At 33.5% G+C, this 26,698-nt stretch overlaps 1 protein-coding gene across 1 annotated transcript in view; it reads right to left on the bottom strand.

Annotated features, from left to right (window-relative positions):
- The window catches only part of MMP16 (matrix metallopeptidase 16), a gene marked incomplete at both ends in the record, with an annotated part of 239,003 nt that overhangs the window by 6,792 nt on the left and 205,513 nt on the right, over positions 1-26,698 (bottom strand). Inside the window, 3 exons of the mRNA XM_084229849.1 lie at positions 1,473-1,588; positions 11,076-11,226; positions 25,840-25,978. Of these exons, the coding sequence (XP_084085975.1) occupies positions 1,473-1,588; positions 11,076-11,226; positions 25,840-25,978 (406 nt within the window). The remainder of the gene's footprint in view (positions 1-1,472; positions 1,589-11,075; positions 11,227-25,839; positions 25,979-26,698) is intronic.

Below are 26,698 nucleotides of genomic sequence, written 5' to 3'. Positions count from 1 at the left end.
GCTAGAGCTGGTTTTATCTGGGGAGTAACAACATCCTTAGTATGACTTCAAGACATCTCTCTCCTTGTCTTTCTTCCTTGATGACAGCTGTAATTTCAGGGGTGACATCAATTTTTGCCTTCCATGTAATCACCTTTCACCTTTTTTGTTTTTTTCATTTGCATCTGTATATTGGTTTTTTGTCCACCATATTGGTCTGTTTTTACTACCTCTTATACATTCAACTTCAATCTCTAGTGTCTTTTTCATTTCAGATAGGTATGTTTTCATCTCCATCTGTTTCTCTTATCTGTCACAAACAGCTATATCTTAACTTGGTCCTTTAATTCTGTGAACCAATAGAATAAGCAAAAAGCTATAATTTTTAGCAAATGCCATTATTGGGTCTCCAGGTTGTTTTGGACTATGCCTATGCCTAGAGTGTTTGACTTGTGGGAGAGCATCACAAAGAATGCAATGTATTATACATAACAATGGTTAAAAGGCACTTAGTGTACTCTGACTTTTGGGGTGGATATTTATTCCTTCTGGATCTCATATCCTTCAAGTTTGCACTCAGTGTAAACTTTTCTTAAACTGATAATATACTGATAGTCAATCATAATTTTCAGTGTTGGCATTGATTGTTTCCCCCATATATTAATTAATCATTTTTGCTCTTACCTCCCTTTGAACATACTTAATTTTATTCTTGAAAAAGAACGTTTAATTTTTTCTTATTCCATGGATGTTATAGACTCTTCATGCTATTGATGACCCACATGATATATTAATTTTTTCACATTCTTATTATAAATTATTTTTAATATGCTTTTTCTCTAGTTCAGAATGATATCTCTTTCCTTTGTTCTAGAATACTGTGTATACATTTTCTGAATTATTTTTATGGCTTACTCCTATGTACTAATTCTACAAGAGGAGAAAAATGCTATTTTACATCTGTTCACATTTAGAAGAATACGGATTATCCATTGCTTGGCTAACTTTGTACTGAACCTCTGTATGAAACTCAAATCCTGAGATGGAGAGTAAGGAACACAGCCGCTCTGTGATGAGTTTGTTATTAAGCAATCATACAGCTACTCTTGCCTGATTGTACTGAACTGAGATCTTTGTGCTGACACTGAGCCAAAGGAATACTTGAAAAATAGCAATTCTCAAGTCACTACTATGAGGTACTTTGTCTTCAGTCCATACTTAACAACATATCCTCCTTATGACCAGTTCATGTTCCATGTATGTTTGTTATAATTATCTTTATAGGAATTTTAATAGAAAGATAGGCAAGGTTACTTCAGAGATACCCATGACCGTCATTTAAAGATGTCTATTTTTTTCACAAACTAAAAATAAATTGAGGTTAAAAATATTGGAACAGAATATTAAATGCAAATCTAAATTAAATCTAAACTAAATCTAAATTATTGAAATATTTAGAAATTCATGAAATACATTACATGCATATTACATACCATTTTCTTTGTGCACAAAGGCTCCCTGAGGAGATTCAGGGATACCCTTCCAGACTGTGATTGGTTTGGGATAGCCAGGATCCATGGTTTTCATTTCTTCACTATATCTCCAATATCTAAAATGGATAAATGATAAAACCAACAACACATGCATAGGGAAGGTCATTATGCATACAAACAGTAACAGCTAACATTCATTAATCTTTGCTATATGTTACCTCTATACCTGTTAATGATTTATAGAACTGATTTTAATCACAGGAAAGACAGAGGACACAAAACATTTATTTTGTCTTCTTTCCTGCATAAGTTAAAAAGGGCTATGTTAATGTGTATTTATTTAGCCTGCTAAAATTAATTTAAAAAATACTAGCCAAATACATATGCTTTCTAAATGCATTTATAATTCAAGGAAGAATCACTAACCTATGTATAAGCCAGAAGTGTTCATGATTAAAAAAAAATCTTTCTTAGGTAGAAAAACATTTTTAAAAGATAGTCTTATGTAGAGTCTTCATCTATTTTTTCATTCTTTTATTCATTCAACAGATATTTGCTGAATAGCTACTATGTCCTTGGCTTTACTATAATTTCTAGATTTACAACCATGAACAAAACATGGCCCAGCTCATATCAATATTATATTTCAGGATATTTAGAGGCTATAAACAATAAAATTATTTATAATAAATATATATTATGACAGGAGGAAATAAGATTTATTAAGGAAACAAAGAAGATTTAGTTACCTAGAAGTATGGAGAAGTCACTTAAATCAGTGGACAGAGAGGTACTTGCTCATGAACTAATATTTGAATAGAGAGTAAAAAGATGTGACAAGCAACACATGAAGTGTGGGGGTAGAATACACCAGGTAAAGGAACTAGCTATTGAAAGTTCCTATAATACGTGAAAGTTTAGAGTAATTGATTATTTACAAGGAGGACAGTATGAGTAGAAATGAATTTATAAAGAAAAGAGTAGGTTAGAGTGGGAACTGGGATCTAAGACTAATAGATCCTCGCTCTATAAAAAAGTCTTTGGAGAGATATAAAGTAAACATAGATGTTGAGCAAAGAGGCTGCATTTTTAAATCATTTTTTAAAAGAAGCATGCTGCCTACTGTGAGTTAATAAGGGAAGTAAAGTGCTAGTAACTAGACCAGTTAGGGTGTCATTGCAAAAATCCTTGGATTAGAATATAAACTGTAAAGATGATGAAAATTAGCAAAACTGGGATATATTTTGAGGGAAATCCCCAAGAGCTTATTAATGGATTGAATACAGGATGTCAGGGAAAGAAATTGAGCATACTTGAAAATTGGGGGCTTGAACATCTGGGAGAATAATAATGCCATTCAAAAAGATAAGGAAGCAGGGAAGGTAAATTGGGGAGGTTTGTAAAAATAATGGGTTTGGTTGTAGGTATGATAAATCTAAAGGCCTCCTAGATATCAAGGTGGAATTACTGAGACAATTTGGTGTATTAGTATAGAATTTAACGCAATTATTTACTGATTCCTTGGCATATGGAGAGTAAAAGAGATAAAAGCAAAACTCGTCAAGAGTCAGAACACTTAGGCTCCTATCCCTTCACAGGGTAGTCCTTGAGCACTTGCACAGAACCAACCTGACTTCCAGGGAACAAAGTGTGAATGTCCCTCTTGGGATCACTCATTATTGTCAATATGTTCCACAAGTCAAACAAGTTTATATCCTGAATGTTTAAAAGGATTGACAAAATTGGGGTGAAACCATTGGTAGTTCACAGACCCATTGTATATTTCAGGACAGGCAGAATGCATTATTTTATTAAATTTCAGCCAACCTGGGGCCTCCCTGGTGGTGCAAGGGGTTAAGACGCAACTTATGAGACTATTCGCAGTCACTGCAACATGGGTTCAATCCCCAGCCAGGGTGCTGCCCACATGGCGCAGCAGACTTCTGTCTCGTCCGCTGCTCCTCTCAGCAGTGTATTTCAGTCTGTCTGTGCTGCTCCCCACTCTGTCTCTGGTGATTCCTCTCACCCCCCACACCTCTGGCCTGTACCCCAGTTCTTATATGCATAAATAAATTTTAAAAAATCTCAGCAAACCCATATCTTCATTATTCCCATTCGAGAGAAAATAATAGAGGACAAAGGGTAATAGGTAGACTATACTGAGTTCTGACTGATTTCAAAAGTCTTTACCATTTCCACTATACCTACAAATACATTTTTCAAATTTACTTGATAATCATTCTATTTTCCACTAAACGTTTCTTCATTATCAGCTAAATCTAGTATTTCACCAACACAGGTTTGGGACATGACACAATGCATTATCTTGGGATTAGGCATTTTGGGAGAAATATAAAAAAGCATTTTCCATTCTTTTCTGGTTATTTCCCCACCCCAAGCTCATTCTATATTTGCAAAATACTGGGCTTTTATGCAAAAGGTTTTGCTATAGATTCCTAGAAATCTTACTCAAGTAACATCTAGAATATTAGCACTTACTTCATCTTTGGTGTTCATATGGAAAGGAGAAAAAAGGTATTATTTCAGGAAATATCTCAGTAAGTAAGATCGAAGATAGAGTTTACCCAAAAAAGGCAAGTAAAGTCTTATAGGTATCTATGACAGATTCTTATCACATGTTGCATGAGAACAGATCTGATAGAGAGATCAGGAGAGGTTTCACAGAGAAGCTCTGAGATAAAATAATGGTGGTGGGATCAATCATCTGAAGAAATCAAGTAGGCAGAATCATTAGTGATTGCTGTAAAGTTTCTAATGTATATTTTCTTTTACATCTTGTTCATGGAAGCATCTGCTTTTAAATTATTTCTGGACTTTCCTTTCTCACAGGAAGTGGACTTCACATTCTGAGGTGAATACAGAATGATTAATGTAGCTGAGATTATACTCAAAATGTCAAGATCTCTTTTCTGAAGTGAATATTTGAATGGGGTTTAAACAGTCATATATGTTAATTGGTTCCTACACTTGGCCAAAAATGAAAACCCTCACAGGGAAATAGTCAACTACTTAATTTCATGGATTTAAAGTAAGACTCTACCCCTCACACACACACACGCTACATCTCTATAAGTTGAAAATGTACCTTACAATCAAAACTATGTCAAAATTTACTTGGCATAATTTTTCCTTCAATGGTAGATTAAATAATGACATACCATAAAATAAATGACATTTTGAGATGACATAAACTATAACTTAAAGTGAACTTTAAAAGTTTGTAACTTAAATATCTGGAATAATTTAAAATCCTTGGGACTATGGGATTGCACCCTGCATGTAATTGTGAAAAATATTACTACATATTGAGAAAACAGGTTTCTACTCTGAGAAATAATTACAACAATGTTCATGTAACAATAACTGTGTTTAATATTGTGCTTCGTAGTTATAAAATAAATTTATATACATACATTATCTTATTTCACTTAACCCCTTAACAATCTTTCATATTGCATAACATAGTGTTCTCCATGATGGTGTCACAATCTTAAATCATAATTCTCAGTCCAGTCAGTGATAGAGTATTGTATTATCAAAATTACTTAATCATTTTTGCTCTTTGTGAATGTTGCAAAGTTGAAAGTAAAACTAGCCCTCTGATTCTCAGTTTACTGTGGTTTTCTACCATGTTACTGCTAGTTTTCCCATGATATAATATTTTTATATTAATCTAGCTGCTATTCTTATTCCTTGTATTCTCACTAAACTCATAATGTTCATTGTTTGGGTACAGTTTTCTTTCCTCCCTCTATTCATTCATAGACCATTTACCCACCAGCACTTTCTGAGCATTGAAATTATATACCAGGTACATAAGTTTTACAGAGATCTCATATTTCAAGAAAATATTAATGGAATGTGAATTTTGAAAAATTCTTATAGAAATGTAATTCTGGTATGAATTTGTCAGAATAAAGGCCCTCTCCTCTCTTTCTTTTCACAGACAAAGCAAATTATCATTTTGCATCATTTCACAATTTGTGGAAAACTCGACTCTGACTTGGAACCTCAGGTTACCCGCTGTGTGTCAGTTTTGATGCATATGTAATAAACTTGATTGGGATTAGAGTCATCTAACTACATTCATAGTTTCTTATAAAATGTGCTAAGACTTATATGGTTTATATTTTAATTTCAAACATTTGAACATATTTGAATATGAACAAAAAGCTCATTGCATTCATTTTTTTCTCCCTGAAAAGTAAGTTCATGGGCTCATTGAGAAGTATACTAACATATTCAGATAGAACACTGCAAATATACAATTTTGTGGGTTTAAGATTTAGATGTTGTTATTTTAATAATTTTGGAATTTTGTGCAGTAGCTTCAGTAAATGATGAATGCTACTTTAAATGAACCCTATAGGTTTTTCTTTCTGATATATCAAGTTATCTCAACTGTAAATTAAGATTTCAATTGCTGATTCTTTGAAAGAAGCATTGTTAATATTTCAAAGTAAATCGTAACTAGAAATGAGATTTATTCATCATTTTTAGATGTGTTCATGATTCACATTCACAAAATATAAAAGTTGTCTGTGTACAATAAATTAGTTTTCTTAAATTCCTTCTGTGAAGAAGAAAGTATAGACATTTTTAAAATGACACAAATAATAGGAAGTTGCTGGATACTGAACTCAAAATGAACAAAAAGTGTCTGCAAGGGTTATTTCATATGTCTCAGCTACTTCTTTATTGATCCTACTTTGTCTCATTTCTTTACTTCAGAATCAAGACTACTTGCTTCTGTTCTTACCACAAAACACAGAACCATTTTTTTCCCTACCCAATAATCACACAATATTCCACTCCTCAGTAACATTTTTCAAAATGCATCAGAATTGAAACCAACTATTTTTATAGTGTTTGATGATTTACAGAACACATACCTTAAGTAAATACTTCATAAATACACACTATCAGTGTGTAGTGTAAGCTGGAGGAAATATGTATATTTTTCTACTTGATTATTAGTGCTGATCATCATAATAAATAATTAGTGAATTTTGTCTTATTTATTTGAAAATGTCTTAAAACGATAAACAGTTAAGCTAAAATAAAGTATGGAAATAGTCTTGGATATTTCTGTGAGAAGATTCTGAGATGATTTATAAACATAGCATTTGAGAGTCAAATGCTATGAGGACCAATATGTATCCAAGTGTAAAACTATAGTATATTAAGAAAAGGGCAAGTTGGAATCTAAGGAATTGAGTTCTGTGCAACATGTGAAAAAGTGAAACAGTGGAAATTTTAATCTGAATGTACAGTTCTATTTAAAGATTCATCATATCATCTACTCTTCTTTAACCATCCCTAACTTGGGAGATTTCATATGGGTCCCTGCTTTCAATACAATTTATATGTCAATTACTCTCAGTTCTGTGCCTCTTCCTGACCTTTCCACTAAGACAAAAACTCAATTTCCGAAGTAATAATTTGACTTTTCCAACTGGAGTATAAACAGTCATCTCAATCTGAATGTAGACGTGTCAATCTCTTAATCCCCTTCTCTCAATATTCCTTTCTCTGCTCTATCTTCAGAAATGGCATGATCTATTCAGTTATTTAGGCAAAAAATCTAGAAGTTATCCTTGATTTGTTTTTTTTTCCCTTATCCCAAAAATCCTGCCACAAGAAAGACTTGTTATATTACATTCAAAATGTATTCCATACCCCCATCCCTCTGCTCCATCTCCATTGCTACCATTCTATCCCACCGAAATATTCAAATAGCCTTCAAATATATTTCTTGTCTCCCGTTTTGCAGACCATTCTTGAGACACAAGTTATAATGAAGTTGTGAATATACATCAGCTCATGTCACTTTCCTGTTGAAACTCTCCAATGCCTTCCACTGTACTTAGAATAAAATCCAAAGCATTTGCCACTCTGTATGATCACAACTGCTTATGTTTGACCTCTTCAACCACTTCCTCTATAAACACTAGGCACAATGCTGCTTCTGATTTGAACATTCCAGCATTATTACATTTGTACTGTTATGTCATCTACCTATAACACATTGTTCTGAATAGTGTTATGTGGATGAAACTTTTCCCTACTCAAGTTCCCTCTCCATTACCCCCTTGACAAGTGAGACTTTCCCTGACTTCCGCACTAATTTCCAAGCCACAACTTACCACCAATGTAAGGACACAAGACTCCATCATTATCATTACCTTATTTTATTTCTTTGTAGCATTTTCCACTATTAAAATATAAGAATTATTTAACTGTTTACTGTTTTCTCTTTAATAGAATCTAAGTGGAAGGGGAAGCCTCCACTACTATCCCTCTGTTACCTAGCATATATGTGACATACATAGTATGTGCTGAAATATTTTTTGAAAATATTTTTTGGATGAATGAATGAGGGTTATGCCAGAACCAGTGTAGAAATCTGGAGGAAGCAGGAATTAAACCTATTGAGAATGTAATGGGTTGTCTCAATTCAACCCATTAAAGGGCAGTCAGGTAGAGAAGAATGAGTACCTGTGAAAGATAATAGAGGGTGTCTAGATTTTGGTAGGAAGTGAAAAGATGCAAGGCTGATCTGAGACAGCATTTGAGCCAAATCTTATTTAAAATCATGCTGCATTTGCCTTGTAAATTATATAAATGATTCTGATTTTGAATGTTTTCCTCAATTGTACTTTTCAGCTCACCAGAGTATCCATCATTCCTTACTGCCTTATATGTTACTGTAGTATTCAGTATTAAAAACATTTTTTGTCTGCTCCCTTAAAGCTTTACATATGGACTAGATTGTCTCTTAAATCCCCTTCTGCTCCTAATCATACAGAAATAGAAAACTGCTAACACATATCTTTTAAAGCAGAAAGATGGCAGTGGAAGAAAGAAAAATATTGCAAGGACAAATAAATTTTCAGTTTTCTCTCAAAAATACACATGAATATATTTATCTATAAAAGGTCAGAAGTTATAATTATTGTAATTTGTTTATAAGGAAGAAAGAGTCACTGAATTGTTACATAAAAGTGACAAGCAAATGTTGTGTATATCTTCATAGTTTGATATCTTCTCAATCTACTTTTTAAATTATTTGTTTTTTTATATATATAATTGACATATAACATTACATTAGGTTCAGGTACAAGCTATAGTGATTCAGGTCACTACCAGAATTAATTTTCTATCAATTTTTAATCTAGAATGAATATATTAATAAAAGTTATAACTTTGGAATTATATAATTATATGAAGTGATCTGTTTATTAAACATATACAACTTATGATATCTTATATAAGAACACCACAGAAATTTATTAAAATCCTGCTTTAAATATTCTTAAAACCTATAAAATTAATTATTTAAGAAGGAAGAACTTAAAATTATTTCTATACATTTTGACATATTTTGCTTGCAGTTTCTCAAAAGGAAATAAATTATTAAAACTTACTCTATTTGCTAGGCTTTATTCTATCATAAATTTGGTATCTAACATTTATTGATTTCACTGACTTTAGGTAATCCAGATTTAATGTCTAAAGTGAAAATTTTCAATAAATGCTGAATTTATATAACGGAAATTTAAAATAAGTAGCACCTACACGAGTGAAAATCTGGACTATCTGATAATAAACTGCCAGTTTTTATTATCACTTCTGAAACCCTCCTTATGCCATTACATAAAAACTAAGCTTTCATATTCTTTTCAACAGAAATCTGTCTTCTCCATCTTTTGTTTCTACCCCTTTCTGGAAAAAAAAAAAAAGTGCAACTCCATATTGAACCTCGTTCTGAAAGAGTACATTCAAGCAATTAAAACCAGCTGGGAGGGGAGGAGGCAGGCATTAAAAAAAAAAAAAAAAAACAGCTGGGAAATTAAACTCTAACAACCTTAAGGGTTGTTATTTTAAAGGATAAGTTATAGGTCTGCAGACTTACTTTCATTAGTGGTCACCATGCTGTAGCAATCTATTCATTCTCCTCTCAAACACTACCACATTTGTATCTTGCTGAGAGTCATATACTTTTTGAGGCATTGAGTAGCATCTTATCCATTAATACCACTTTTTTTGTGATGGATCTCTTTTGTGACTTTGTAAAGAACATTTATCAAAACCTTAGCATCATGATAATCAATTAGAATCTATGACTATTTTGCTAAAGAAATATATAGAAATCTAGTGGGCAGAAAGTTAGAAACAAAATTTAAAAGTATAAACTTCTATGCATTGAGGAAAATTATAAGAACTTTTTGTTCAAAGATGAACCTTAATGTTAATAATGATTTGCAATTTAAAAATGCAAATCTTGGGCCTCCCTGGTGGCGCAGGCACTTGAGCGCCACACTGTAAAGCTGTCCGCTGCTCTGCAGCGTGAGTTCGATCCCGGCCGTCCAGCGAGAATCCCACATGGCATGGCAGATCTCTTCTGTCTCCCCTCAGCAGTGTATTTCGTCATCTGCCTGTTCTGTTCCCTGCTCTGTCTCTGGTGAATCCTCTCACCCTCCCGCGCATCTGGCCTGTACTCCGGTTCTTGTATAAATAAATAAATCTTTTAAAAAAATGAAAATGCAAATCACAAAATAAAAAAATGTTCATAAACTTACATGTATTTCTCTTAAGTTGGAGATATCTTATAGGGTCATGGTAGGCTAAGATTATAAAATAAACTCAACACCAGCTTTTTTTGGGCATTAATGTATGTGTGTGTTTTAAATTTATTTACAAACACAGAAGAAATAAGTACGTAAGTCCTTCTATATATGAATGAAAGTTACTTATGTGTTCTATTTGACCCAATATTTGTCATAGGGTAATTAAAATTAAATTTTCCATCTTTATTACTTTTTTCTACCTGATATTAATTTAAATTAATAAAAAATATAGCCTTCAAACCACATTTAATGTGTAATATCTTTCAAAAGGTGACAGGGTGGAACTGTTTACTTAGTAGCTATGATAAGTCATAAGACTAACAATTTACTTATATTTTTTACAAACCCTGTTAGCCATGTCATAAAAGGAAAATAAATTTGAAAAAGTAGCAGGAAAGGAAATTACATTTCAAGTTAAAAATATTTAGCCTGGTGATACTCTGGTTATTTTATAAATCTACTTGCTGGTACCTAAACAAGTAACTTCTTAAGAAATAGAAACATGACTAAACTAAAATTATTTGAAAGTGTTCACAATAAACTGTTTTTAAAAAGTGTAGATTTAACTTTGAATTTGAAAGTACAAAAAGCCTGTGCTAAAAGTGTACTCTTTAAATGAAGTAAGTAAAATTATAAGAAAAATACCATGGAAGACATATACATTTCAATACAGGTTTATAGATACGTTAAGATTATAGAAAATGGAGAGAATACATACTCTGTATGTACCTTCATCATAAAATCACATTATTTAAGCACATTAGAGGAAAATATATCTTGAATATTATTTATAAGTAATTTTAAAATATTTTCAATTCCATTAATTCCTATGTTTATATCCACACAATCAAATTCTTAATCAACAGTCCATACTTACGAGAGACTGGAAATAATGACTTCTGTAAACATCACCTAATTATTTTCCTCGTGTAAAGTGTAAAGTGTTACTGACCTGTCCCCCTTGAAGAAATAGGTTTTCCCAACGTCCTCCCACCAAATGGCTGAATCAATACCATGTGGGGGAATTCCACTTCCAAGGGTAATCAAGTCATGAGGGTAACCAGGTTGAAGAGTCGTGTCCTTGAACACCCAATATTTGTTACCTGTATGAAAAAAGTGAAAATACAAAATAAACTAATTTAATATCATAAATTAGAGTATATCTGTTAAAATGATGCTTTTAAAATTATTTGGCATAAAATTTATGAAATTACATAGCAGTGATAACATCTGGGATATTGTTATTTTTTGCAGCATCACTGTTATTTTCAAAAGGGCATATAATTGTCTCTTCATGGCAAATTGTAGACCTTTCTTGTTTTTTAAATTTACAATTTGCCATAAAGGGACAACTCTGAATTAAAAATCAAGGGTTATTTCTCTAGGAATCTGAAGTTCTATTTATGTTCAAAGTTAAATCGTTCCTGTATTTCTTGCATTCTGTGTGCCCTCATATTTCTTTACAGATTATAACCTCTATTAAAACACTTCCAGATGGCTGATCCTTTCCTTTTGTTATATAAACATTCACAAGTCACTCTGTCATCCTTCTTTGACCCGATGCTCTTAAACTATCCTTTCTTTTAAGATAACTAAGAGGAGGAGAATGCTTACCCTAACATAAATGTTTATAATTGATGGAGCATGGTAGTTCTAAGCAGAAGACAAACTTAATTGTTTTTATTGCTATTGAAATTATCTACAGACAGCACACTTCCTTATGCCTTATATCTGGCAGGCCCTACCCACCACTCTCCTCAACAGAATGTATCTCAAACAGTCTATAACTATTCCTCACTCCACCGAAAGTTGATTTATTACCTATTGTCCACTAAAATCTTTTGTCCTAAAGTCATTATTCATCAATGTCTTCCATTGAAAAAAATAATACTCCACTGTTATCTATAGACAAAAATGCCCACTTAAAGTACCTTTCTCCTTGAAATGCAAGAAAAGTTTTTGTTTGTTACCTTTTCTTCTTTAGTTTCTTATTTCTAGGTTACTTTTATTTTATTCATTCCTTGATACTGACATTTCTCAGAGCTCTCCTCTCTACCTTCTTATTATCTAGCTATCTATACCTGCACTTCTCTAAATTAAGTAGAGAAGATTTCACAAACTCAGATACAAACAAAAGCCACGCTAGAGAGAACGGGAGTGGAATGGTGGAATATTGAAATATTGAGACAGTTCTATAAAAGTCAGCAAATAGCCAATGCCCTTCTGGATCTGTTATATAACTAGGCAACCTCTTGGATCATTAACTTCTGCTGGGGTTACCATCTCACAAAGTAAATGAGTTAACATCTGAAAAATTATCACAAGTCCTTTCTAATTGAAGGCCTTACTTATTGTAATATTTCAATACTAGTCCGAGATGAGGACTATGATAAACTGTAGCTTTCATGCTAAAATAATTAAAGAAAATTAAAACAATGTGTTGGCCTAAAATAATACAAACAAACAAACAATCTAACATACCAAAAAACATCTGCAGGCTGGATTAAGTTAGCACTCTCCAGTTTGTAAGCAGTGGTAATCTCATTTATTCCAAGAGTTTTTACTACCATGTGATATCATTTTAAATTGGAAAAACAAGACAAAACATTTATTGAGTATTGTTGCTGCCCTAAGTTAGGATATGTTTCTACCTATGTTAGCTATAAAGAATACTAAAGAGACAAGACAGACCAGACTGCTACCTTAATCACCCCATATTTGGACTAGGCAGATGAAAACAACTGTATGCAATAAATAACTTCAGTCATTGAAAAACTACTGAATGCTAGTTTGAGGGGAAAAAAAAAAACCATAAAGGGAATTTAAATAAGGAGATTCCCCTCTGAAGAAATTATACTGAAGTCAAAATTTAAAGAAAGAGAAGATGATACCTATGCAGAGCATGTCAGGAAGAATATTCCAAACAAATGAGAGTTTAGTGTGATCAAGAGGTCGGTGGAGTATAATAAAAAAAAGAAGAGAATAGCAATGAAAACCAACATGATGAGCTTGGATTTTATTATGAGTGTACTGAGAAGCTATCAAGGAGATTAAGTTAGTGGAGAGAAATGATCTGTTTTATATTTCAACAGATGGTTTTGGTCTTCTGTTGAAAGTGTATTACAGAAAGAAGAATGGAAATGAGAAGATCATCAAGGGTCTTTTGCAAGTTTTAATTAATTATTTGAATCATTCATACAACCACTTACTCAGTGTACCAGGCATTCAAAGCCTCAAGTAAACAAGAGAAACAACATTTCCACATCCTAGAGTTTAGATTGTAGTGAGTGTGCAAAGGGAAATGACCTAAAACAAACAAACAGATGAAGATAATGTCAGAAAGTAAGTTGACATAAAAATACAGAATAAGACATTAATGTGACAGTGATGGGATGAGGAAGGGACTTCTTTGTATTAAACACAGGAAAGACCTTTTTACACAAGGGGCATGTGAATTGTGACTTACATAATTCAAATGAGCCAGCCCAGTGGAGATGATTTGAGAAGGAAATACCAAAAACAAATGCCCTCACAGGAAGACACTGTGTAGTGAGCACCCAATATTATAAGAGTGTGAAAGGTATGACAGTGTATCTCTAAATTATATGGATTGTTACAAGCCAATGTTACCTCAACAACAACAAAAAAGTTTTTTGTTAATAAACTGGACTAAGGTGGCATCAATAGAGAGAAAGAAAAGTGAGTCTCATGATAAATTTTGATGATGGAATTAATGGACATTGCTGATGGGCTGGCTGTGGGAATAAGAAAAAGATAATATCAAGGATAATCTTCAAGTTCTGATCTTTGTCAATGAGAGAATAACAGTATTATAATAATAAACAAAGAAGAATGTGGTAGGTGGGCCATTAAGGGTTCAAATCAAGAGTTTGAGGGCCTCCCCGGTGGTGCAGCAGTTAAGCGCTGGTTTGCAAAGCTGCCTGCAGCCTCCACAGGCCAGTTCGATCCCTGGCCACTGGCAAGGGTCCCACATGGCAGCAGACCTTTTCTGCCACCCGCTGCTCCCCTCAGCAGTGTATTTTGTCAGTCTGCCTGTTCTGTTCCCTGCTCTGGCTCTGGTGAATTCTCTCACCCTCCTGCGCTTCTGACTGTACCCAGTGCTTGCATAAATAACTAAATAAATCTTTAAAAAAAAAAAGAGTTTGTGTTGTCAGTGAGATGTTTAAATGAAGAGATCAAGTAGGCAAATGCATATGGGAGTTTACAGAAAACAGTTTATAAGTCATAAGCATAAATATGATATTTGCTAATTTAGGATTCGATGGAATTATTCAGGGAAATTTTATGAGAAAAATAAAGAAGTACCAATGACTGAGCTTCTAGAAACACATACCCCTCAAAAAGAACATATAGAAGATGAGGGAAGAGTAGAGATATGACGAGAGGGTAGAAGAGGCAGAGAGGAAGACTAAAGTAAAAGGAAACTTCAGAAGACAAAACAGAGTAGTCATAAATGCCTACCACTAATCAAAATATCTCTTGAAAGCCAACATTGTTTATAGTTACCTACTTTGACTTCAACAAATTTAATTCACAAGTTTAAATATGAACTCATCAAGGGCCTTCCTTCTTGTTTACCTGTGTGGGAAGATAGCATGCTAGTTCCGGTGTGGGTAAATAGCACATCAGAAACCTCCCTGTACCTTATTTTTTATAACTCGTGGGCCAAAACCTTTAGTTGATTTGATTTTTTAACCTTTCCTTGATCCTGCTCCCTGCAATCCACCTTTATTGCTGCTGGTATTAGGTATGCCTTGCCCTCCTCCCTATAAAGGTAACTGCCTTGTCCTTAAGCAACAAGGTAGGTCCCATTATTCTCCATACTCTCCTTTTAGACAACCACTGCAGCCCAGCACCAGAAAAATTCTTCAGTTATGGAATATGGTTTGGACAAGGGAGTAGAGGTGAGCAGAGCCATCCATGTCTTCTTGTGAATGAGAACATTGAGAGACTTTCCCACTCAGCAGAGAGAATTGACCATTCATTATTGAATAGTTAATATTGGAGAAGCCATGATGGCCATAGTCAAGCACATATATGTCAGAGATCAGGAGGTCTAATTGAGAGGTGGCAAGTGTAGTCAAGTCCTGAGCTATGTGAGTCCCTTTCACATACCTACACCTGAGCTGGATTAAAAAAGTGATTATTTTTCTTGAATGGAACGATACTATTCAGTATAAGTTTTTGACCACCCAAACATCACCAACATATTTGACATGCTTGAGTTTAAGTCTTGATTTTAGTAATGGACCATACCCAAGAGCAACACTTTCATTTTCTAATTTGTAACCTTCCTTTCTTGTTTCCATGCTTTAAGTCTGTCTCTCTTTTATCTATCTTCCACAAGGATATTAAAAGGATCTCTCTAAGATGTATACCTGATTTTATCTTTCTTTTGCTTAAAAATTTTAGTGGTTTTTCATTGCATTAAAGATAAACCCAAACTCAACTATGTGTCATTTGTAAGTTCTTCTCAATTTTGGTCAATTATTTCATCTGCACCCCCTTCATTTCCCTTTCTGAATAACTGGCATGGCTCTTTCAAAACATAGCTTCAAATTATTTCTCTAGAAAACCTTGAGTAAGGTGGGCCTCTTACACTGACAGAGCCCAGTCTTGTATCATATTACTTATGATGTGAACAACAAGGACAAACTCTGTATCTGACACCATTTTCCACCATTATATCTAATCTTGAAAAGTAGTAGATTCTTAATAAATGATTACCAATTCAAAAAAGCATGTTAAATATTAGATGAATAATCAAATACAAGAGCAAAAATCTAATATTATGGAATATTAAAGGCTTAATTATTACATTCTATGCATTAGTCTTGAGTCTTGTTAACAGGAAAGAAAATGAATTTTATCACCACAAACAAGTTTGAGAAAATAGAACAGCATGCCTCAGTATTGTATTGGAGGACCATGCTAATGATTACATTTGTTAGGAAATACTATCATAAAAATATACAACTATGCTGAGTCATTGTTTTATCTGAATATTTCATAAGGAAAAAACCCACAAAGGTCCAGATTGCTTCCTTAGCAGACATTGAGAATGGAAAACTCAGGAAGCTGCTTCCTAGTTTGCTCTATATTTTAGTCATATCACTGTGGTAATTAAAATAGAAAGTCCACAAACAAAAGAAGCAAAATAAAGTTCTGTTCTGTTAGCCTATACCTCAGTGACTTAATACATCTTTTTCTTTCATCTCTGTTTTAATTAGGAAAGGGTACAGTTTCAGTGCCTCCATGCTAGCTCTTTGTAGTAAACCTTTTTATTAGTTCAACTCAAGTGTCCCTTCCTTCAAGCAGAAGCATTCAAGTATGTTTTAGAAAACTTCTGTTTGCAGGTCCTAACCTCTATCCTTTCCATGAAAATGTTTTCACTCTGTTTCCAGGCCTTGTAGTGATACTGCTTGGCTCATGGATACCTGGTGTGTGGAACATGAGAGAAAATTTCACAAAACCCTAGTTTATATGTTTTTCAGGGTATCTCAGAAAAGGATAATGTGTCAACAAAAGGAAAAAAGAGTTCAAGTTCTTCTAGCCTTTCACTTTTAATAATGAATTTCTTTGTATAGAAGCTATCCATTAGGGTTTATTTTTGTTACGAACAAATACCAGATGATTTTAAAAATTCATTTATATTTTCTTAAAAAAAGCATAAAAGAAAACTTATCAGCAAACATTTGCTAGAATTTTGCATGATGAGATCCCACTATTTATAGGCAAAAAAAAATAAGAAAGACAACATTTGTATTTATAGCATAAATTTCAAGAAAATAAGTCAACAATGGCTATGAGTGAAATACTTAATTCTCCAACTGTTTATTAAAGAATTGAAATTTTACAATCAATACCTTTTGGATCCTGGTAAGGTAAGATTTTCACATGACAAATTTGAAGCTTGTTTCTGGTTTTCAAATCTGAGTAAATATGTAAGATTTATATTCAACTCATGTCTTTTATGATTATTATTTTTTTTAAATGGGAGAGTTAGATTTTTAACTACCTTGCCATCAGACAGTCTGGTTCTCAAGGAAAATATTACCTTTTTGGCAGAATGAAGGCATTTACTGGATTTCACATGAGGTTGACATATTCTGGAGCAAGTGGAAAAACTAGTCCTTACTGACATTGTGCTTGGCAGAATGCAGAGGAAAATATCAACAAGTCTCAGTAAAAGACAGAGACTTTATAAATAAAAAGAATAACCTCAAGGAATGTTTAGAGTTAGGCAGGACTTTTCAGATTACCTATTTTAGTAATTCTTCAATGAAATCCATCCATCTATCCATCCACCCCCCCTTTAATTCCTCCCTCTCTCCTTCCCTCGAGTGGCTGTTTATTAAAAAAGACAAAACTTTCAGGCATTATAGATCTGAGGCATACAGCAGGGGAGGGAGAGGGGTCAAAACAGGGGAGGGAAAAGCACAAGGGACTATGGTGATGGTTCATGGGTGATTTGGTAGTGGGAGATTTATAGGCACTACAACTGAGAGGAGAAATCAAATGTACAAAAGTGAGCAACAATGTAAGAAAATTAAGAAGTTTAATCAATAAAAAAACTATCAGTCATTGAACTAGGAGTTGTTCAATAATAAAGAAAACACATTTCTTGCTTTTGTGGAGTTGATAGGCCAGCAGAGGAGACAGACACTAGTGAACAAACCCATAAAGAAATTTTAGAGCACATATTTATTCTTAAAAGGAAAAGTATGGCATCTAATGACTTTAAAAATATTTTATCAGGAGGACAGTGCCTAGTTTGGAGACTAAGATTCACAAACGCTTTTCTAACACTTTTCAGCCAAGCCACTTTTATTGATGGGAGTGTGTTAAATTGTTCAAGTGAATGGATCAAAATAATGTTTAATAAGCCTTCTTAAATAATGATTTTATAGGTCAAAGAAATGATGTTCCTAAAGCACATAACCAATTGCTTGAGATTTGCACTGTAGATGCAAATTTTAATTCAATGTTCATCATAATATTCCAAATTGACTCTCAAAATAGAACACATTTATACTCTGTCAGAATTCCTGATGATTTTTTACTTCTTTTCTCCATCAATCAAGTCACATTTATTAATGGACTTTTTATTCATTAATCCATTTTACTCTGTTCATTGTATCCTCTGCAATCATATACCTTTTGTAACTTACTAATTAAAAAAAATTATATTTTTGGTTTCCTCGAGTCCACAAAATTCTACTTATACATTTCTATCTTATATCTTCTATGACAATAGTGTTCAATAAAGTAGGGTCACTACTGCTGCCTATTTTTGAAAATAAATTCTATCAAAACACAGCCATAACTACACGTTACATACTGTCTAATCTGCTTTCACCCTACAATGATGTGTCTTAATTATAAAAGAGACTATGTGATCCACAAGCTCATAAGCACTTACTATGTGGCCCTTCACAGAAAAGATTAGGATGTAAATTCCTTACGGTCTGTGTTTTCTTTATACAAAAGAAACTTGCACTTAGATTACACAATAACTATTATTTAAGGGCTAATTATTGTTCAAAATTTACATATTCTTTGAAAACTTCCAAAGCTTGTCAGGAATTACATTTTCTTTATTATATTTTGTTGCATAGTGAAGTTTTCAACAGCTTTGAAATCAGAACGAGTGGGAGATAACTCCAATCAGTATTAGCTGTGGGATTTTTTGGAAAGAACTAAATCTCAGGTTTTTTTGTTTTTTTCCTAATTTGTGCATACCATACTAACCTCTCGCTCAGAGGTGTGAACAGTGAGATCAAATGTATAATATACCTTTACCATATATTGGCTCAGAGCCTAACAAATTATAAACACAATATCTCACTGATCAAATGCTTACTATTATGCAAATAAATAATATCAATAATAAATGATTGAGTGTACTAAATCTATGCTAGTACCAATTATTTGCATTATCCTAATTTGCATTATCCTAATTTCTTTTTTTTTAAAAACATTTATTTATGCATACAAGAGCTGGGGCACAGGCCAGAGATGTGGGGGGTTAGAGGATTCACCAGAGACAGAACGGGGAACAGAACAGGCAGAGTGACTGAAATATACTGCTGAGGGGAGCAGTGGAAAAGTCAGGAGAGGTCTGCTGCGCCATGTGGGTTGCTCCCTGGCCAGCCCGGGATCGAATTTGCGCTGCAGAGGCTGCAGATTCCTCCATAGTGCGGTGCTTAACCCCTTGCGTCACCAAGAAGGCCCTGCATTATACTAATTTCTATACTACTTATAAGTAGTTTACTCAGAAAAAGTGAATACATTTGAGTAAATGCTGGAGGTCATATGACTTTTTGTTACCAGAATTAATTTTTCCAGGTTCTACAATATTTAGAAAGGAGAAAATTTTGAATACTTATGAAAATATAGGAGCCATTGAGGCTTACAGTTTAGATGTCTCTTCAAGAAAGACCTAGTTATTCATCTGAGTGTCTTTGGATCTGATAATTGGGCCAAGGAATCAACTAAGTGTCTTTAGTCAGGGCAAGGCCATACTCTTTTCAGGAAGCTTCCAATCAATATGTGAGCATGGCAGGCACTAGATCCTGGCTATTTTTGCTTACTTGAGACTCCTCTAACAGGCAGGCTTTTCCCCGGAGTTCCTCATGGGGTTTGCCAAGACAGTTAGGCCTATACAATGAAAGTATCTGCAAGCCAGTCCTGCTTCCTCTCTCTTTATCTTCCATAGGTTTCTATCCCTCCCTATATATCTCATATCTACTTCCTAGGGAACTCAAAGTGATACAAAGGGGTGTGATAAAAGTTTCTGAAAGTGAGGAAAAATTAAACACATAAGTATTACTGATAGGAAAATACTGCAGGTAGAAGTGTAAATAAAACCACTATAATAAAAGCATACCACAGACATTTTAAATGTTTAGGAATAAGTAGAGGCAAATTATCAAGGGTGGTTTCAAACATTAAGCTTTTGACCTTTGGTTTAGATGACCACTTCAGCATGCAATAAAAGATTACTATTATAATTATCTGAATGTTTATAATTTAGGAAAATAGCACAATTCACATGCTGTAAATCCATTTTTGCGGATTTTGTGGTAAAGTCCTTAATCTAGCATAATTTTGCGTGTACCTAGACCACTGAATGTAAAGTTTTTAACCTAGCATAAATTTTTAGGCAGCATTTTTCATTAGGAAATTTCCAATAGAGAAATAATCACTGTATCCATTTACTTATAGTAAAGCAATCTTTTATGTTTTCCATTGTACTGTGTAAAAATAATACATTTTTACTTCAAATGAACTTCATTAGCATGCCCTAAACCTTTTAAGAGTCATAATTTACAGGCAGTATAAAGAAATTGCTGGTTTATTAACATTTGGAATAAAGCAATACTTTTACCATCTTCCCGGGCCACATATTTTAAACAAAATTTTCTATTCTGATAAGTCTTTTCTAAGCCTTTCATATTTCCCAACTTTATTATCCTTCTCTCTTATAGCTCAGTTATTTAGTTCCCATTCCAGAAATGATTTTTGTTTCTTGAAACAAAAGTGTCAAATAAAGTTAATAAGTTCTGTTTATAGTCATTAAGTAATATAAACAATACGAATTTTGAGACGACTTTTAAACTCCTTCATTTTGATTGTTACTGATTTTGACAACTGAAGGAGATTGCACCAACTCCATTTTGAATGTAGATTTTTGATCTATTTATCTCATAACTGTTCAGCCTGAACATGACTGGTAATCGAGACTATAAACAGCTGACTTGATGGTGCTTACAAGTTGTTACTCTATTAACTGGATTAACTCAGTGATGTTAAGATAGGTGACTAGCACAACACATGTTGTACATTTAGTTACTGGAGTAAAACATACTACTTCTCTGAGGTTTGATAAATTTTCTGTTTCTGGGGCTCTTTAAATAAAGAAACCAACTTTGGGATATAAATAAAGGAGAACAACTCAGTGTACCTGCCAAATGTCAAACAGAGTGGTGAGGGGTAAGTTCAAACATCACAACTCTAAACAATGCCAGGTACACCTTGTCACTGTCACATGTACTCAGCTGTGAGGCTTGAATGGCATTGAGTGAGAAAGGTCTGTGGTTTGTACATCCAGCCTCACACTGAAATATAAGCAGCAGCTCTAAATAGCATCTTGACTGGTGAAGGGAGACATTATATACTGGATTCCTAAGAAAAAAGCAAACAGACCTCTACAGAATAGGTTGAAAGAAAAAAAAAAATCCTTAAAGTATTTATGGACTTAAACCTTGCTTCATAACACAAAAATTTTAGGGCTCTTACAGGAAAAAATAAGTCATAACATGGTAAAACATAAATAGCAAACAAAAATAAGACTAGGGGAAGTAGTATAGGAAAACACATGTAACACAGATAAGCAATATAAAAATAACAAAGATGAAAATATTCAAAATGTGTATATCCAATACTTTATGTAGTCATTTCTAGTACAAATGCTTATTAGAAAATACATTGCAATCATTGTAAGTAGTAATATCTAAGCCTAAATTGAGAATACATGATATAAGCAAGATATCATCAGAAAATGGATTAATTTTATTTTAACGCAAAGGTCATTTCTCATTTTACTGCTTAAAATAATACTGTATCTTTAACCAAAAGGAGAGAGTTGCTGAGGGATGATCATTTTAGCTATAAGAGGATATTGCTTGTTTATCACTGGACTCAACAAAAGGACTGACACCCTAATATTATTTAGTACTCATAGTTAACATGCCATAAAATAGTGAATAGTATCTTATTACTCATGGACATCTGTATATTCATCTGTATATTTAAATTTGTGAAATAATTACATGAACTATTCCAACATAAACTGAAGTTTTTAAAGTAAAATTAAAAAAAAAACATTAGTATAATGACATGCAACAGCATAGTTTTTAAGGTGTAATTTGTTAAGTTTTGACATGTTTATATCTGTCAATGCTTCAATAAAATCAAGATGATGAACTTAATCATCACCCTTAAAAATGCTCTCACCTGCCCAACTCTCACCTGTCCTCAGGCCACACTGTCTTGATGATTTATAGCTTTCAAATAAGACTTGAAATTAAGTAATGAAATTAAGTAATGTTTAAAAACTAGTTTTATCTAGACTAGATCTCTTGAATTTATAGCTTAAAATTTTCTACAAAACAGCTTGGTAGATTTTTGATTGGAATTACAGGGAATCTGCAGATGAATTTGGCGAGAACTGATATTGTCAAGAAATTGAGTACTCCAAACTATAAAAAGTGTACATTTGCCCATTTATTTAAATATTCTTTTCTTTCATATTACAAAATTGTGCAGTATTAAGAGTATATTCCCATTGCAGATAACATAAACACATGCAAGATTTTGCTCAGAGTTCACAAAACTATAGAAATTACACCAAAATATTAACTTTTGATTGAATGCAGTAGACTGTCATTCTTAAGATATTAATAAAATTTCATTTGGATAAGCATGTTACATTTATTTTTATATTATTAAGAAAATATTACTTCATAACTAAATACTCATTTATACTTGTTGAAGCCACAATCTATGCAGGATGAAAGCAAGACCATTACCAAATATCTTTAGGAAATATATGTCTATCTAAGTTACAACTCAACGTAGATTTTAGTTAAGTGGAGGAAATAAGAGAAAGTATTCAATGCAAGTACTGTTGCATAGTATAGATTATTGGAGAAAAAACATTAAAGGCCTCTAGAATAAGAAAGCAAGTGAAGGAAATGAGGGTCAATGAAAAGAAAAATATGAAGAAGAGTAATGCTTAAATCCATTATTAGTAACAATGGTTCTGCGTGGCTGGAAAAGGTTGAGACTGACATGTATAGAGCTATGAATACAGATAAAATTGTGACTTGAATTTATTTTTTAATCATTCAATAAATCTTTGTTTAGCATTACTATATTCCAGGCACTGTTTAACAGAGAGGACAGTAAACTATGATCAATGACCTGTTTTTTAACAGTCCAAGATCTAAGAAAGGCTTTTACATTTTTAAAGGTTAAACTAACCAATCATCCAGCAAAACAAAACAAAAATGTAATATAGATGATATGTGCTGCAAACCGTAAACTATTTGCCATTTGGTCACTACAGAAAATGTCTGTTAACCCTGTTTAAGATATTGAAATACAACAGTAGAAAAGAAAGAAACGAAAGGAGTGAGTACTTGCCCTCATGGAAGGGATATTCTTATGGGAAGCATAGAGACGAACAATGAATACGTGAAATACAGTTAGTAAGAGTGTACATAGAAAATTAAAATAGAGAAGGGGAGTTGGATGACCAGAAATGAAGTGCAGTCTAACTCATGGTCTATTGGTCAAAATGGGCATGACAGTCTTAGAATGAGGAATAATCTGATTATTTGGATTTTTTGAGGTGAACAAACTCCAAACAGTGGTAAGTTGAGACAGTCACTTTCATTGTGATTATTATGCTGAGGATAGAGAAAGTATTGGTGTTTTATTCAAAGCCCCAGATAACTGGGACTCTAAATTCTCCTGCCAATAGCAAGGTAGGAAAATCCCCTCTTCTGGGATTTTCCAGGAGCTTTATCTGAAGATATTGTGGAGATAAATTGGAGGGAGAAAGCACCATTTTGGAATGACTAAAGTCTTAAGAGTTGACTCTCCTGATACTGGTAATGTATCAGAAGAGACCACTGATAAGTACAACATTCTAGAAGTTGAGTGAATGTAATAAGAGACAAAATTGTCCCCATTGTTAGCACCAGAAGGAACACCACACTGAGTCAAATCAATAACTGTATCACCTGTATTAAAATGTTTGTTGAGCTTCTATGTACCTGGCATAGTTTTCAGAGCTAAATATACAGTGTTGTGCAAGAAAATATAAACAAGATCCATCTCTTGTGAAATTTATGATCAAATGCTACAGGAAATTTCAGTCTTTTACAAGAGCTATGTGCAAGATGGAAATTACTACCTTATGTAGGAAGGGCAAAGAGAGTCCTCTAAGAAGCTGCCTTTTTAGATTGTTGAGAGCTAAAGAGGAGGGAGGTTTTTTTTTTTTTTTTTTTTTTTTTAATCAGTTAGTGAGAAAAGGCAAAGTGAATTAAAATAGGGACTGAGGCAGTATGGAACTTTTAGAACAATGAATTTGGGTCCAGGCAGTTTCTCTTTAGGCACTTCTGAGGGCCTTACAGAGCCTGTGGTGAGACAGAGTCCCCCCTAGGTCAGCCCTCAAGCAGAAAGTTACCTTAGGCTCATTTTTCCTTTCTTTCCCTAGCTACTATTGATGGGACCTTAAAAGACTCTAGGAGAGGGTGACTTCCTCCAAATATCATGCTCCTAAGATTCAGAACATTTTAGTTGTTATCCTTTTCTCAGCAACAGAGTGAAGTAAATGCCCACGGCATTTATGTGCTTCCTATAGATAGCAGGGGGACAATAATGTTATTAGTAAGCATACTAGCAGCAGAAAGCTGACATTTATGGGGGGCTTAGAGGTGCTAACCCTCCTTATGAGGTAATTAATTCAGTCTTCAAAATAATCCTGAATGGGAGGAATGCTAACCCATTTCCTAGACGGAGAAACTGAAGCAAAGAGAATTGAGTAACCCGCCTAGTTCCTACAGTAGGTGATAAAATGTGGCAGTATGACTGCAGAATTTTCATGTTCTTATAATTACCATATGACATCCTCTCTGTTCTCAAGTCCCAAATAAATTTCAGGTATATATATCCTTTTTGTTTATGTGGTTTGGAGTTCACTGAAAATATTACAAGTGTTTTCCAAAACCCATGTTTTTGCTACACTCATTACTAAGAATTGTTCTAGTTTGATCCCGAGAAGAACTAGTTTTTTCTGTTGTTGTTTGGTTGTTTGTTTTTGCAAGAACCCCCTTTCCTTCGTTCAGCATTTGTCTCTAGTGAAGCTTATTTTCACTCAGGAAGGATAATGGGGTAATACATGGCATCATATTCATTCAGCATTTGAGTTTTCAGTTTTGGCTCACATATATGCTTCTCATAGTTCTTTAATACTCCAACTCAATCTGTTTCCCCCACAGACTTATAATTTTTTATTTTGAAAATTAGCAGGTTTTAAGGATGGGGGGCCAAATGCCATAAGTTCACTTTATCAGATAATCATATATTTGCAGGGTAGGCAGTTCGGTTTTGTACAATTAAAATTTATCCATCAGAGAATTAACAAACAATACATTATTGGGTGAATATAATTGGATGAATTTTTCCTACTGATAAGTTTTTCTTGCACTATGACCAACTTCTTAGCTTACTGGAAAATGAAATAGATTTCATCGCATCAAAACAGCAGCTGTAAATACTCTACCCCCACCCCATCCTTAGCTAGTGAAATAAAGACTTAATTCATTCACTCATAGGTTTATTTTACTTTATTTGGAGTTTTTAAGCCAACTAAAAATCCTAAGAGATCACAAAGCCTCCTAAATTTTACTTATACATAAAAACAGCATATGAGAAAACCCAGAGAATGAAAACTATTTGTGATTTTACTTCATTTATATGATTAGTCAACAAAGGTGATTTATATCCTAAAATAAGTTAGCTACCTAACCCCACCCAACAAATTTTATTTATTTCTGTTCTTTCTAGTCCTTGGAAAAAATGACCAAAATACAACAGAGCAAGACATGGAGAACACTCCTTACCTTTAAAGAAGACAAAATTGCCGTCACTGTTCTCATAAACTGCATCAATACTAGGCGGTAAGCCCCGCCAGAAGTAAGTAATTTGCATGGGGTATCCATCCATCACCCTGTTGTTTCTCACTCGCCAAAACCACTGGTCCTGCAAACCAAGCAAAAGTATCTCTCATCAAATGTGCAGTCTCCATTGCATTTCACCTGTACTATGATTTAACACTTTCAAAGCTAAACTAGTGTCCTTATCATTATTTAACATTGAGAGTAAAAGAAACAGCGAACATCTTGCCCACATGATGGCGTAAGTTTTGTAGTATACTACCCAATTTCTAATCCACACAATGTGGTTACTTAATCTGAGCATTTTGCATTCTCTCCAGGACTTTCTCGGTAGAAATTCAGAGGTAACATAGATAAGTCCCAGCCAGATTTGTGGATTAAATAACTTTTCCATATATGAGAGTGACATATGGCTGCATATACATCCCAGTATTTTTAGACATATGCAAAATCTCCACATCTAAAATGTTGTTAAAATAGGGATGCCATAATTCCAATATGTCCATGTTATTCCTATTGTCCCAAATAGTTATTTCATTTATTTTAAATTTCAGTTTTTACAAAGAAATTTCACTTGGAAGTTACATTCTGTTCCATTTAGCTAAGTATGTATCATAACAATTATTCAGTTTCAATTCTTCTCTGCTCTCCTGCTCCAACTTAGATATTAATAAGTGATTTATTATAAGGCTTTCCCAAGCTTTTGGCTAAAAATAGATTAGTATGCCTAAATTTTCTAGGATTTGTCAGTTTTCTTTCTTTCTCTCTCAGCACTGCCTCCCACCTTCAAAGTCCACTGAGGATT

Source organism: Talpa europaea (assembly GCF_964194135.1).
Source record: "Talpa europaea genome assembly, chromosome: 3".
NCBI lineage: Eukaryota > Metazoa > Chordata > Mammalia > Eulipotyphla > Talpidae > Talpa > Talpa europaea.
Note: the sequence above shows the minus strand (reverse complement) of the source record. Positions and strands in the feature narration are given on the sequence as shown.